This window comes from Scardinius erythrophthalmus (assembly GCF_964197995.2).
Source record: "Scardinius erythrophthalmus genome assembly, chromosome: 6".
Lineage (NCBI taxonomy): Eukaryota > Metazoa > Chordata > Actinopteri > Cypriniformes > Leuciscidae > Scardinius > Scardinius erythrophthalmus.
The window spans coordinates 350,001-363,257 of NC_138226.1; the positions used below are offsets into that span (position 1 = coordinate 350,001).

General features: G+C 39.6%; 1 protein-coding gene across 1 annotated transcript in view; it reads right to left on the reverse strand.

Moving 5' to 3' along the window:
• The window catches only part of gpc6b (glypican 6b), an 81,849-nt gene that overhangs the window by 10,703 nt on the left and 57,889 nt on the right, over nt 1-13,257 (reverse strand). Inside the window, exons 5-6 of the mRNA XM_081367538.1 lie at nt 13,002-13,132; nt 11,230-11,406 (exon numbers count right to left, since the gene is read on the reverse strand). Coding sequence (XP_081223664.1) covers nt 11,230-11,406; nt 13,002-13,132 — 308 coding nt within the window. The remainder of the gene's footprint in view (nt 1-11,229; nt 11,407-13,001; nt 13,133-13,257) is intronic.

A 13,257-nucleotide genomic window follows, 5' to 3' on the forward strand; every position in this document is an offset into this window, starting at 1 on the left:
CTATATAATGAACTATGACTAGGGATACAATCAGCCCATGAATGTGCTCATTAATATGAATATCACAAATGTGTGTGTGTGTGTGTGTGTGGCGTGGGCGCGATTGAACAGTAGACACATAAAAACATACTCCGTCATTATACAGGACGACATTCAAACTGCAAAGTGTTAACTTATATTTGTGTACAGTTGCAATAAAACACAAAATTGTGCTTTTGTAAAATAATTTCAAGCAATCCACCCCCCGAAAGGCGCTAATTTTAAAATGAAACTAAAATGCTCATGGCGGCACGGGCATTCATAACGGTGCGCGTCCACTGCGAGGAACGAGCAGAACAGAGTGAACGTTTTTCAGTTAATTCCTACTTCCATAGGAATTCATTTGAAACGCTCGCTCAACCAATATAAATGTCAGTGCGGACGAACATATTTTACTTTCGTTTTTAAGTTAGCGATTAAAAAGCCCCCAGCGGTGTCACACGTCAGTTAAAGGTACAATATGCAATAATTTTGCATTAAAATATACCATAATCTCAAGGCCAGTGTTATATATTTTGTTAAGTTGATTACTTACAATATCCCAAATGTTTCCAACTATTTTTAAATTGTGAGAAAATTGCGATTTTAACCAAGGAAACGGGTCGTTAGAGCAGGGGGAGCTGGGAGTCGCCAGTCAATTGCGTCACATCCGCGTTACCCTCGGTTTCCGCTCGTACTGCGTGGAGTCCTGGACAAATGCGGAAGTTGTAATTGTAGCGTCTATCAAGCAACAAACGTTAGCTTGTTTCGTGCAGTCGTTATGGAACACAATTATTCTTTACCGATTGCAGCTGGTTCTGTCGACAAAGCATGCTTAAATTTATATTTTCCAAATGTAGCATTCTGTAATAGTTATGTAAGGGAAGTATTATTGCTTTAGATTTGTGTTTAGTTCATTGACATTGTTTATCACGTCTGGTGTTTATGGCCATGTAAATAAATATAGCATGTGTTATACATAAAGATTAATCAGTATTTTGGAAAATGATGTGGGTATGTTCGAATGTACTTTTACAACAATGGTTTAGAACACGTAAAACTGCGCCGCTTTATCACAACAATGAATTCGACATACACAGTAACATCTATGATAACCAGTGTAGTATTAAACCTTACTTTTCTTGCGGTTAATTAATTTTAATGAAATAAAAGTGTGATGAGGTTTAAGAGTCAGGAAGGAAGAAGACAGGGGTCAGCGTGACTGGTACTTTATTAAAATAAAGCAAAACAAACTAAAGTCATGCACAACGCGCATTCACCGTGGCAACCGCGACGGCACAAAACAGTTCAAAAATGAGAGCTCGGATCCACCGGTTTTCTTTCTCTGCGTCCAATTTTCTCTTCAGTCTCTCTCTCGTTCCAGCGCGCGGCTTATAAGCAGTCTCTCCAAGCGGATCACAGCAATAAGACACAGGTGTTCGTCATTTGCACTTGACCTACTTGCGTCCCACGCTCTTCTCTTCTCTCTCCCATTACAGACCGCGCTGAACCATGCCCCCCTCGCCACAAAAAGCATGTCATTATAAAAATAGAACTTAGCCTCATCCATGAACATGATTTTTCGATTCCCATCTGACTGATTTACATCCACGGTGGAGTTTAAAACGACAGTTCCCATCATTCCCGCTCCTTCACATCGTCATCAAGCTACGCCGTTGTTGTTGTTTGGAATGTAGCGCCCTCTCGTGGCAAAAAATTCTTGCATATTGTAGCTTTAACCGGTGGTAAAATATTCTCACCGTCACATACCTAGTATATTTTTATATAGATATAATAGGCCTACCTGATTTTGAACACAAGAGGGCAGTATAGCACTATGTTTGACTTTATTTATGTATTGTTTAGACTAAACAACCATTCTGGCAGTTTTTAAACTTAAAATTCATTCTTAAATTGAAAAAAAGAATAAAATGTTTAGTTGTGATGTTTGTATACTTTTATATAGAAATAAATGGTATATAATTACATTTTTAGAAAATTTGAGGCTTTTAGTTTTTCCTTTTTGGACATTACTTTAATCCCTCGCCATAGCAAAACCGTTTGAGATATTTATTATCCGTTCACAATTTAGCATATTTAATGTATTTTCATCATGTTGAAAAAGTTTGGTGGGAATAAAATAAATAGTTTAAGAGGAGTGGCTAAAAATTCATAGGCTGATTTTGCAAAAAAATCCACATTCAGAACAAAATATCTGACTTCCTTTTGCTCTGAGCTAATGAACGTAAATTAGAAAGTTGTCCGGCTTGATGAGAACAATATAAAAACAATTTTTTTTTACTGTATTTAAAACTAACCCCCCCACTTTTGTCAAAAGCATGTTGAAAGTGACACACTTCCTGCTGCCAGTTGGTGGCGCTATAACTTTGAATCACAATAGTCACATCCATCTGATCGGCCTCTTACCACGAACACACTGCTGAAGTTTCATCAAGATCAGTTAATGTATGCAGAAGTTATAACACACTTCGTGTCTCTCTTTTCTCGCCATAAATTTGTTTCCTCGCCACGGCCAAACCGTTCAAGATATCAAAAATCCGTCCGCAATTTAGCATCCTCAATGTCTTTACTTCATTCTGACTGAGTTTGGAGGTGATTGAATGAATTCTCTAGGAGGAGTACATCACATTCCACAGCAAGCGTTTTCCAAACAACCCATAATAGCTGACTTCCTGTTGGGCTGGCGTGAAACTTGACAGAGGGAAAGTTGTTCGGCCCGATGAGATCTATATGTGTACCGAGTTTCATATTAATTCATGCAAGCGTGTTTGATATATGGACCAAGTTTTCAGACCCTGTTCAAGAGGGCGCTGTTGAGCCCCCCTGCCACGCCCGTTTCTGAAACTTTTCACATGTCTACTGGCTAATAAGTGTTATGTGTCTGTCGAGTTTCATCCAATTTCAAGCATGTTAAGAGTCTCAAACGCATCCGAAAAGAATATTAAAACTTGATGCGTTGCCACGGCAACAGTATCTAAGATATCAATAATCCTTTCACAGGTCTACATCTGCCCTGTGTTTACATTATACACATAAAGTTTGAAGCAAATCGGGTAAAATTAAGAGGGTGACTTCAAAGCATTTTGAAAGTGACACACTTCCTGCTGCCAGTTGGTGGCGCTATAACTTTGACTCACAATAGTCACATCCATCTGATCGGCCTCTTACAACGAACACACTGCTGAAGTTTCATCAAGATCTGTCAATGTATGCAGAAGTTATAACACACTTCCTGTGTCCCATTATTCGCCATAAATTAGTTTCCTCGCCACGGCCAAACCGTTCGAGATATCAAAAATCTGTTTGCAAGAATTCATCCTCAATGTCTTGACTTTATTCTCACCGAGTTTGGTGGCGATCGGATGAAATCCCTAGGAGGAGTATTTCACATTCCATTGTATGCGTTTTCCAAACAACGTATAATAGCCAACTTCCTGTTGGGCTGGCGTAAAACTTAGAGCACGAAAGTTGTTCGGCCCGATGAGATCTATATGTGTACTGAGTTTCATATTATTACATGCAAGCGTGTTTGATATATGGATCAAGTTTTCGGACCCCATTCCAGGGGGCGCTGTCGAGCCCCCCTGCCACGCCCCGGTACCAGCTTCAGCCCGGCCCTGATGGCCGCAGGTTCTGACGTGTGTGCAAAATTTCAAGAGTTTTTGAGCATGTTAAGGGCCCCAAAAGTGGCAAAAAGGCAAAAAAAAATAATCCTTACGGAAACAATAGGGCCTTCGCCCTTTCAGGGCTTGGGCCCTAATAATGTCTCAGTAAATTCTTTATTAGGGCCCAAGCCCTGAAAGGGCGAAGGCCCTATTGTTTCCGTAAGGATTATTAGGGCCCAAGCCCTGAAAGGGCGAAGGCCCTATTGTTTTCGGTAGGATTATTATTAGGGCCCAAGCCCTGAAAGGGCGAAGGCCCTATTGTTTCCGGTAGGATTATTTATTATTATTATTATTATTATTATTATTTTGTCAACCTTTCGGGCACTTTTGGGGCTCTTAACATGCTCGAAAACTCTTGAAATTTTGCACACACGTCAGAACCCGCGGCCATCAGGTCCGGACTGAAGCTGGTACCCGGGCGTGGCAGGGGGGCTCGACAGCGCCCCCTGGAACGGGATCCGAACACGTGTCCATAAATCAGACACGCTTGCATGTAATAATATGAAACTCGGTACACATATAGACCTCATAGGGCCGAACAACTTTCGTGCTCTAAGTTTTACGCCAGCCAAACAGGAAGTTGGCTATTTAGCGTTGTTTGGAAACGCATGCTGTGGAATTTAATGTACTCCTCCTAGGGAATTCATCGATTCGCCTCCAAACTCGGTGTGCATGAAGTCAAGACATTGAGGATGCTAAATTGCGGACGGATTTTTGATATCTCGAACGGTTTGGCCGTGGCGAGGAAACAAATTTATGGCGAAAAAATGAAACAGGAAGTGTGTTATAACTTCTGCATACATTAACTGATCTTGATGAAACTTCAGCAGTGTGTTCGTGGTAAGAGGCCGATCACATGGATGTGACTATTGTGAGTCAAAGTTATAGCGCCACCAACTGGCAGCAGGAATATGTCACTTTCAAAATGCTTTGAAATCAGTGTCTTATTTTTACCCGATTTGCTTCAAACTTTATGTGTACAATGTAGACACACGGCAGATGTAAACCTGTGAAAGGATTATTGATATCTTAGATACTGTTACCGTGGCAACGCATCAAACTTTAATATTCTTTTTTGATGCTTTTGAGACTCTTAACATACTTGAAATTGCATGAAACTCAACAGACACATCACATTTATTAGCCAGTAGACATGTGCAAAGTTTCAGAAACGGGCGTGGTGGAATGGCTCAGTAGCGCCACCTTTAGTCAAAAATGGGGGCTTAGTTTTTCCTAGAATCACAAAACTTGGTATGTGTATTGTTCTCATCAAGACGGACAACTTTCTAATTTACATGAACCATCTCCGACCAACAGGAAGAGAGATATTTTGGTTTGAATGTGGATTTTCTGAAGAATTTTCTCTCCCTCTCTCTGTGTCTCTGTGTGTGTGAGGGGAGGGGAGATTTGACTATTGCTTTTATATTGTTAATCAAGGTTTCAGGGGCTTTTGGGGTCCTTAACGTGCTCAAAAACTCTTGAAACTTTGCACACAGGTCAAAACCCACGGCCATCAGGGCCGGGCTGAAGCTGGTACCCGGGCGTGGCTGGGGGGCTCAACAGCGCCCCCTTGAACGGGGTTCTAAAACTCGATCCATATATCAAACACGCTCGCATGAATTAATATGAAACTCGGTACACATATAGATCTCATCGGGCCGAACAACTTTACCCCGGTCAAGTTTTACGCCAGCCCAACAGGAAGTCGGCTATTATGGGTTGTTTGGAAAACGCTTGCTGTGGAATGTGAAATACTCCTCCTAGAAAATTCACCGTGTCCCCTTCAAACTCGGTGTGCATGTAGTCAAGACTTTGAGGATGCTAAATTGCGGACGGATTTTTGATATCTCGAACGGTTTGGCTGTGGCGAGGAATCGAATTTATGGCGAGAAAAGAGAAACACGGAAGTGGAATAACTTCTGCATACATTAACTGATCTTGATGAAACTTCAGCAGTGTGTTCGTGGTAAGAGGCCGATCAGATGGATGTAGCTATTGTGAGTCAAAGTTATAGCGCCACCAACTGGCAGCAGGAAGTGTGTCACTTTCAACATGCTTTAGACAAAAGTGGGGGGGTTAGTTTTAACTACAGTAAAGAAAAAATAGTTTTTATATTGTTCTCATCAAGCCGGACAACTTTCTAATTTACATTCAATAGCTCTGGCCATCAGGAAGTCAGATATTTTGGTCTGAATGTGAATTTTTTTGCAAAATCAGCCTCTGAATTTTTAGCCACTCCTCTTAAACTATTTATTTTATTCGTACCAAACTTTTTCAACATGATGAAACTACATTAAATATGCTAAGTTGTGAATGGATAATAAATATCTCAAACGGTTTTGCTATGGCGAGGGATTAATGTCCAAAAAGGAAACACTAAAAATCTTCTAAAAATGTAATTATATACCATTTATTTCTATATAAAAGTATACAAATATCACAACTAAACCCATTTTATTCTGTTTTTGCAATTCAAGAAGAATGAAAAAGTTAAAAACAGGCTATTTAGTGCTATTTGGTTCAACAAAAAAGCAAACATAGGGCTATACTGCCCTCTTGTGTCCAAAAGGACATCAAAATAGTATATAAAACTTTTTACCAGGTAGGCCAATATTGTATTTAAATATACATTTATTAGGTATGTGTCTGAGGATATTTTCCCACCGGTTAATCGACGTGTGACACGAGTGGGTGCTTTTAAATCGCTAATATAAAAGTGAAAGTAAAAAAACGGACGTCCGCACAGACATTGATAATGGTGCACGTTGGAAAGAATGATACTTTTAAACATAACACTAAACCGCCATTAGGTGTCGCCAGGCGACCATCTTAATGAGCGAGTCATTGATTCATTCGTTCAAATGATTCGTTCCAATGACTGAGTCATTCATGATTGAGACAGATGTTTATGGATTGACCATTGAATCTTTGAGTCAAGCGATTCGTTTCAAAATGCTGAATCATTCAGTAATGAGAAAACAAGTTGCTGTGATCTTTGTTTAACTATTTTTGCTGCTGAAACAGAACAAAAACAGTCAATATTGCATCTAAAATGTAAGTGACTTAATTGTAACTGTTTATTAACCTGTTGTATGAAATCAATGTCACAGTTTCAATCGTGATTGTATTCAGGAAATAGTTGCCTACTCGTCAAGTGAGGTTGCTTAACTCTATCATATGTTATAAAATATATAAAAACTCCATATTTGTAATTTTTATAGTCAGTATGTTGTTAACTGGGTTGCTTTTTTGTGTGCTGCGCTCATTTGTTTACAATTCTCCTGGAGAAGCAGCATGAGCCTCAGCAGTGCAACCTTGTTACCATTGATCAGTAATACATTTATTATTAACTGATGATTGCAACTTAAAATGAATGTAATGAAATTAGAATAATCTCTCGTTTTAGTGATTCCCAAGTTATTTTTTTGTTATTGACGTTCTAATCAGGCTATACTCTGGTCGGGCAAGTAAAATTATCTTTCAGGTAGGCCTATTGTATTTATATATAAATATATTAGGGATGTGACTGTGATAACATTTTCCCACCGGTTAATCGACGTGTGACACCACTGAGCGCTTTTAAATCGCTAACTATAGTATACTATATACTAGTAAAATACAGACGTCCGCACAGACATTGATAATGGTGCGGAGTAGAGCGAGCATTTTCAATTTATTCCTATGGATGTAGGAATTAACTAAAACATTTTATTTATGTTTTTGTGTCCACTGTTCAACCGCAACCGCGTCACACACACACACACATTCCAGAATTGCAATCTTGACATCGCAGCCTGTTCATTATAGCCCTAATACAATATAATAATAAAAATAGTCAACCTAACATAAACGAATTACACTGCTCTGTTTAAATAGTCAGTAGTACAATCTGTACCATTCACAGTAAGCAGAGCTCCACTGTGATGTTTCCAAGAACATTTTCGCGCGTGTGAAGAGGATGATTTTTTCCATCGATATTGGAACACGAGTGAAGTACAAAGCCTATAATAAAGAATAGTTTAGCATCCAAATACATCGCAAATATTGAAACATTTTGATTCTAATGAGAGGGTTACGTGAGACCAACACTGCTTACTTTCGTTTTTATTTTTACATTAAATTTAAAGGATTTGTTGTGGAATATTTTGGGTGTATCATAAAATCAGAATAAGGTAAGACAAGTAAAATTTTCTGTCTTATATTTATATATATATATATATATATATATATATATATATATATATACGTATATATATAAGTATATATATATATATATATATATATATATATGTGTGTGTGTGTGTGTGTGTGTATATATAGATATTTATATACATATATATATATGTATATATATAGATATTTATATACATATTTATATACATATATATATATATATATATATATATATATATATATATATGTGTGTGTGTGTGTATATATATATATATATATATATATATAAATATAGCTGCGAGCAGCGATGGAGGGCCAAAGCCGGTGGCACCGCCATCCCCGGTGCCTTTAGGTAACTAAAGGCACCGGGGTGGCGGTGCCACCGGCTTGGGCCCGCAATCGCTGCTCGCAGCTATATTTATTATTATTATTATTATTATTATTTTGTCAACCTTTCAGGCACTTTTGGGGTCCTTAACATGCTCGAAAACTCTTGAAATTTTGCACACACGTCAGAACCCGCGGCCATCAGGGCCGGACTGAAGCTGGTACCCGGGCGTGGCAGGGGGGCTCGACAGCGCCCCCTGGAACGGGATCCAAACACATGTCCATAAATCAAACACGCTTGCATGTAATAATATGAAACTCAGTACACATATAGATCTCATCGGGCCGAACAACTTTCGTGCTCTAAGTTTTACGCCAGCCAAACAGGAAGTTGGCTATTTAACGTTGTTTGGAAACGCATGCTGTGGAATTTAATGTACTCCTCCTAGGGAATTCATCGATTCGCCTCCAAACTCGGTGTGCATGAAGTCAAGACATTGAGGATGCTAAATTGCGGACGGATTTTTGATATCTCGAACGGTTTGGCCGTGGCGAGGAAACAAATTTATGGCGAAAAAATGAAACAGGAAGTGTGTTATAACTTCTGCATACATTAACTGATCTTGATGAAACTTCAGCAGTGTGTTCGTTGTAAGAGGCCGATCACATGGATGTGACTATTGTGAGTCAAAGTTATAGCGCCACCAACAGGCAGCAGGAAGTACATCACTTTCAAAATGCTTTGAAATCAGTGTCTTATTTTTACCCGATTTGCTTCAAACTTTATGTGTACAATATAGACACACGGCAGATGTAAACCTGTGAAAGGATTATTGATATCTTAGATACTGTTGCCGTAGCAACGCATCAAACTTTAATATTATTTTTTGATGCTTTTGAGACTCTTAACATACTTGAAATTGCATGAAACTCAACAGACACATCACATTTATTAGCCCGTAGACATGTGCAAAGTTACAGAAACGGGCGTGGTGGAATGGCTCAGTAGCGCCACCTTTAGTCAAAAATGGGGGCTTAGTTTTTCCTAGAATCACAAAACTTGGTATGTGTATTGTTCTCATCAAGACGGACAACTTTCTAATTTACATGAATTTCCATCTCCGACCAACAGGAAGAGAGATATTTTGGTTTGAATGTGGATTTTCTGAAGAATTTTCTCTCCCTCTCTCTGTGTCTGTGTGTGTGTGTGAGGGGAGGGGGGGATTTGACTATTGCTTTTATATTGTTAATCAAGGTTTCAGGGGCTTTTGGGGTCCTTAACGTGCTCAAAAACTCTTGAAACTTTGCACACAGGTCAGAACCCACGGCCATCAGGGCCGGGCTGAAGCTGGTACCCGGGCGTGGCAGGGGGGCTCAACAGCGCCCCCTTGAACGGGGTTCTAAAACTTGATCCATATATCAAACACGCTCGCATGAATTAATATGAAACTCGGTACACATATAGATCTCATCGGGCCGAACAACTTTACCCCGGTCAAGTTTTACGCCAGCCCAACAGGAAGTCGGCTATTATGGGTTGTTTGGAAAACGCTTGCTGTGGAATGTGAAATACTCCTCCTAGAAAATTCACCGTGTCCCCTTCAAACTCGGTGTGCATGTAGTCAAGACTTTGAGGATGCTAAATTGCGGACGGATTTTTGATATCTCGAACGGTTTGGCTGTGGCGAGGAATCGAATTTATGGCGAGAAAAGAGAAACACGGAAGTGGAATAACTTCTGCATACATTAACTGATCTTGATGAAACTTCAGCAGTGTGTTCGTGGTAAGAGGCCGATCAGATGGATGTAGCTATTGTGAGTCAAAGTTATAGCGCCACCAACTGGCAGCAGGAAGTGTGTCACTTTCAACATGCTTTTGACAAAAGTGGGGGGGTTAGTTTTAACTACAGTAAAGAAAAAATAGTTTGTATATTGTTCTCATCAAGCCGGACAACTTTCTAATTTACATTCAATAGCTCTGGCCATCAGGAAGTCAGATATTTTGGTCTGAATGTGAATTTTTTTGCAAAATCAGCCTCTGAATTTTTAGCCACTCCTCTTAAACTATTTATTTTATTCGTACCAAACTTTTTCAACATGATGAAACTACATTAAATATGCTAAATTGTGAATGGATAATAAATATCTCAAACGGTTTTGCTATGGCGAGGGATTAAAGTAATGTCCAAAAAGGAAACACTAAAAATCTTCTAAAAATTTAATTATATACCATTTATTTCTATATAAAAGAATACAAATATCACAACTAAACCCATTTTATTCTGTTGTTGCAATTCAAGAAGAATGAAAAAGTTAAAACAGGCTATTTAGTGCTATTTGGTTCAACAAAAAAGCAAACATAGGGCTATACTGCCCTCTTGTGTCCAAAAGGACATCAAAATAGTATACAAAACTTTTTACCAGGTAGGCCAATATTGTATTTAAATATACATTTATTAGGTATGTGTCTGAGGATATTTTCCCACCGGTTAATCGACGTGTGACACGAGTGGGTGCTTTTAAATCGCTAATATAATAGTGAAAGAAAAATAATGATAATGTTGCACACACAAATCACACACATGTGGGAAAGAATGATGCTTTTAAACAACACTAAACCGCCATTAGGTGTCGCCAGGCAATATAACATTGAAAATGTGTGTGTGTGTGTGTGTGTGTGTGTGTGTGAGGTGTGTGTGAGAGGTGTGTGTGAGAGAGGTATGTAGGTGTGTGGGTGTGTGTGTGTGTGAGAGGTATGTGGGTGTGTGTGTGTGTGTGTGTGTGTGTGTGTGTGTGTGTGTGTGTGTGTGTGTGTGTGTGTGTGTGTGTGTGTGTGTGTGAGTGTGAGTGTGTGTGTGTGTGTGTGTGTGTGAGGTGTGTGTGAGAGGTGTGTGTGTGAGAGGTATGTAGGTGTGTGGGTGTGTGTGTGTGAGAGGTATGTGGGTGTGTGTGTGTGTGTGTGTGTGTGTGTGTGTGTGAGGTGTGTGTGTGTGTGAGGTGTGTGTGAGAGGCGTGTCTCTCTCACCAGGCGTTGGAGTCGGGATCCTGTGGTTACGGTAGGCAGGTCCTCAAGGTGTGTGTGTGAGTGTGTGAGGTGTGTGAGATCCTCAGGGCTGTCAGGACTGAAGATGAACGTGTTCGGGACGCTCCGGGAGGATCGGCTCATTCCCGAGGGATTCGGCTGCCCACAACCCTGGAAAACCTGCAATTACACGCAGATCTAGAGTCTGAAACTCTGAAACACACACACTGAAACACACACACACTGAAACACACACACACTGCCCCGATGAGGGATAGCGCTCCGCACTCCCAAATAACACGAGGAACGAGAACGAAATGGTGAAGTTAGCGGGATCCGTCATGTCTAAAGTTAGGCTCTCGACCACATGTTGTTTCACGGCTGAACCGCAGGATCACGGTCAACAGAACTCACAACACAGCTTTAGAATAAACTTCTGAATCTGGCTCCACTAGTCTGGTGAATTTGGTTTAATCTTGGATTTAAATATGAGAAACTCTGAACATACGTGTGTAGTTGATGCAGAACATGTCTAAGCATGTCTAAATCAACATCGAGATTTTAGGTTAAATTTATATGAACATGTGAGGAAAAATTTACATTTTTGACTGACTGATTTTTCAGCATTTTAATCAACTTGTCAACTTCACACTCATTATACACAGTCCTGCAATGAGACAGCCTACCAACGGCTCGCTTATAATCATCACTGCACATTAATATTTACATTACATTCATATTTATGCATTTAGCAGTAATGGTCGGCCAATATTTTAACTATCGGCATCAGTGTCCAATAAGTGTTGAAAGCTGACTTTAATTTAGACAGCAGAGTTTCTTTATTTGTGAAATAAACATTACAGAATCACTAAGTTTCTCTCTAAACTATAAGGTTTATCAAGTTCAAATTATTATTTGCATATTGACATATTTTCCAATTAATTATTTCTAATTTGGAAAACATGTTACATAAATATACATTTTGTTGCAGTAATTGTTATGCAAATGTTATTTCTGGTCTTCAAATACAAAATATCACGTATAGCTAATCAGCTTTATATCAGCAATCCATAAATCCATAAGGATCGCTCACTATTTCACTATTTAGCAGACGCAGTTATCCAAAGCCACTTACAAAAGAGGAATGAAACCTCTCGAGTTCATCAAAGAGCCAGTAATTATTGTAATATTCAGGTCATGCGTGATTCATGCGTTTTTGACCCTTACAAGGCATATTTTAATTAAGTCAAATATGTTGCATAAATGGGCTAAAAGTATGTCTCATATAGATAGTGATTTATACATATTAAAAGTAAACTAAATAGTTTTAATGGCATATTTATCATTAGAGAACTCGATTATGAAGAAAGCTAGAGAAATAGCCCGTATCCTGACATCTGAACACCGCAGACATCACCTTGAACTATTCCCGGATCCTGAGCCGTGTGTGAGCGCAGGAGAACACCCGCTCGCATTCTTCTCCTCCAGAAACTGTGATTAGTGGTGGACTGAGAGCGCACGCATGCTTTAGTGCTGAACAGCGAACTGCAAATATCTGACCATCCGCAACTATGCTGTTATAAATACCCTGAAGCGAGGGCTGAGGTTTGGGCCGTGTGCAGGGAGGATACGTGCTAGGCTTGCTCATGGTCTCAGAACATGACTGCGGATGTATGAGAAGATGATGACCTGATAGGAGATCTGCTTTATGGATGTATGAGAAGATGATGACCTGATAGGAGATCTGCTTTATGGATGTATGAGAAGATGATGACCTGATAGGAGACCTGCATGCTGTTCTCCTGCATGTTCATGATGGCTTCGGAGATCTTCACGTCGATGGGCTCCATCACAGACTCGATGTTGAACGGTCCCTCGAGTCGCTCCGTCACCAGTAACATGGCATCTGTCCAACACACACAGAGATTCGTGTCCGTTAACAGTGTCTGACAGAAAACAGAAGCATCGTCTTAGTCTAATGAATAAATAACAGCTCAAAACTTTCACATAATGCAAAAATAATGCAAAATT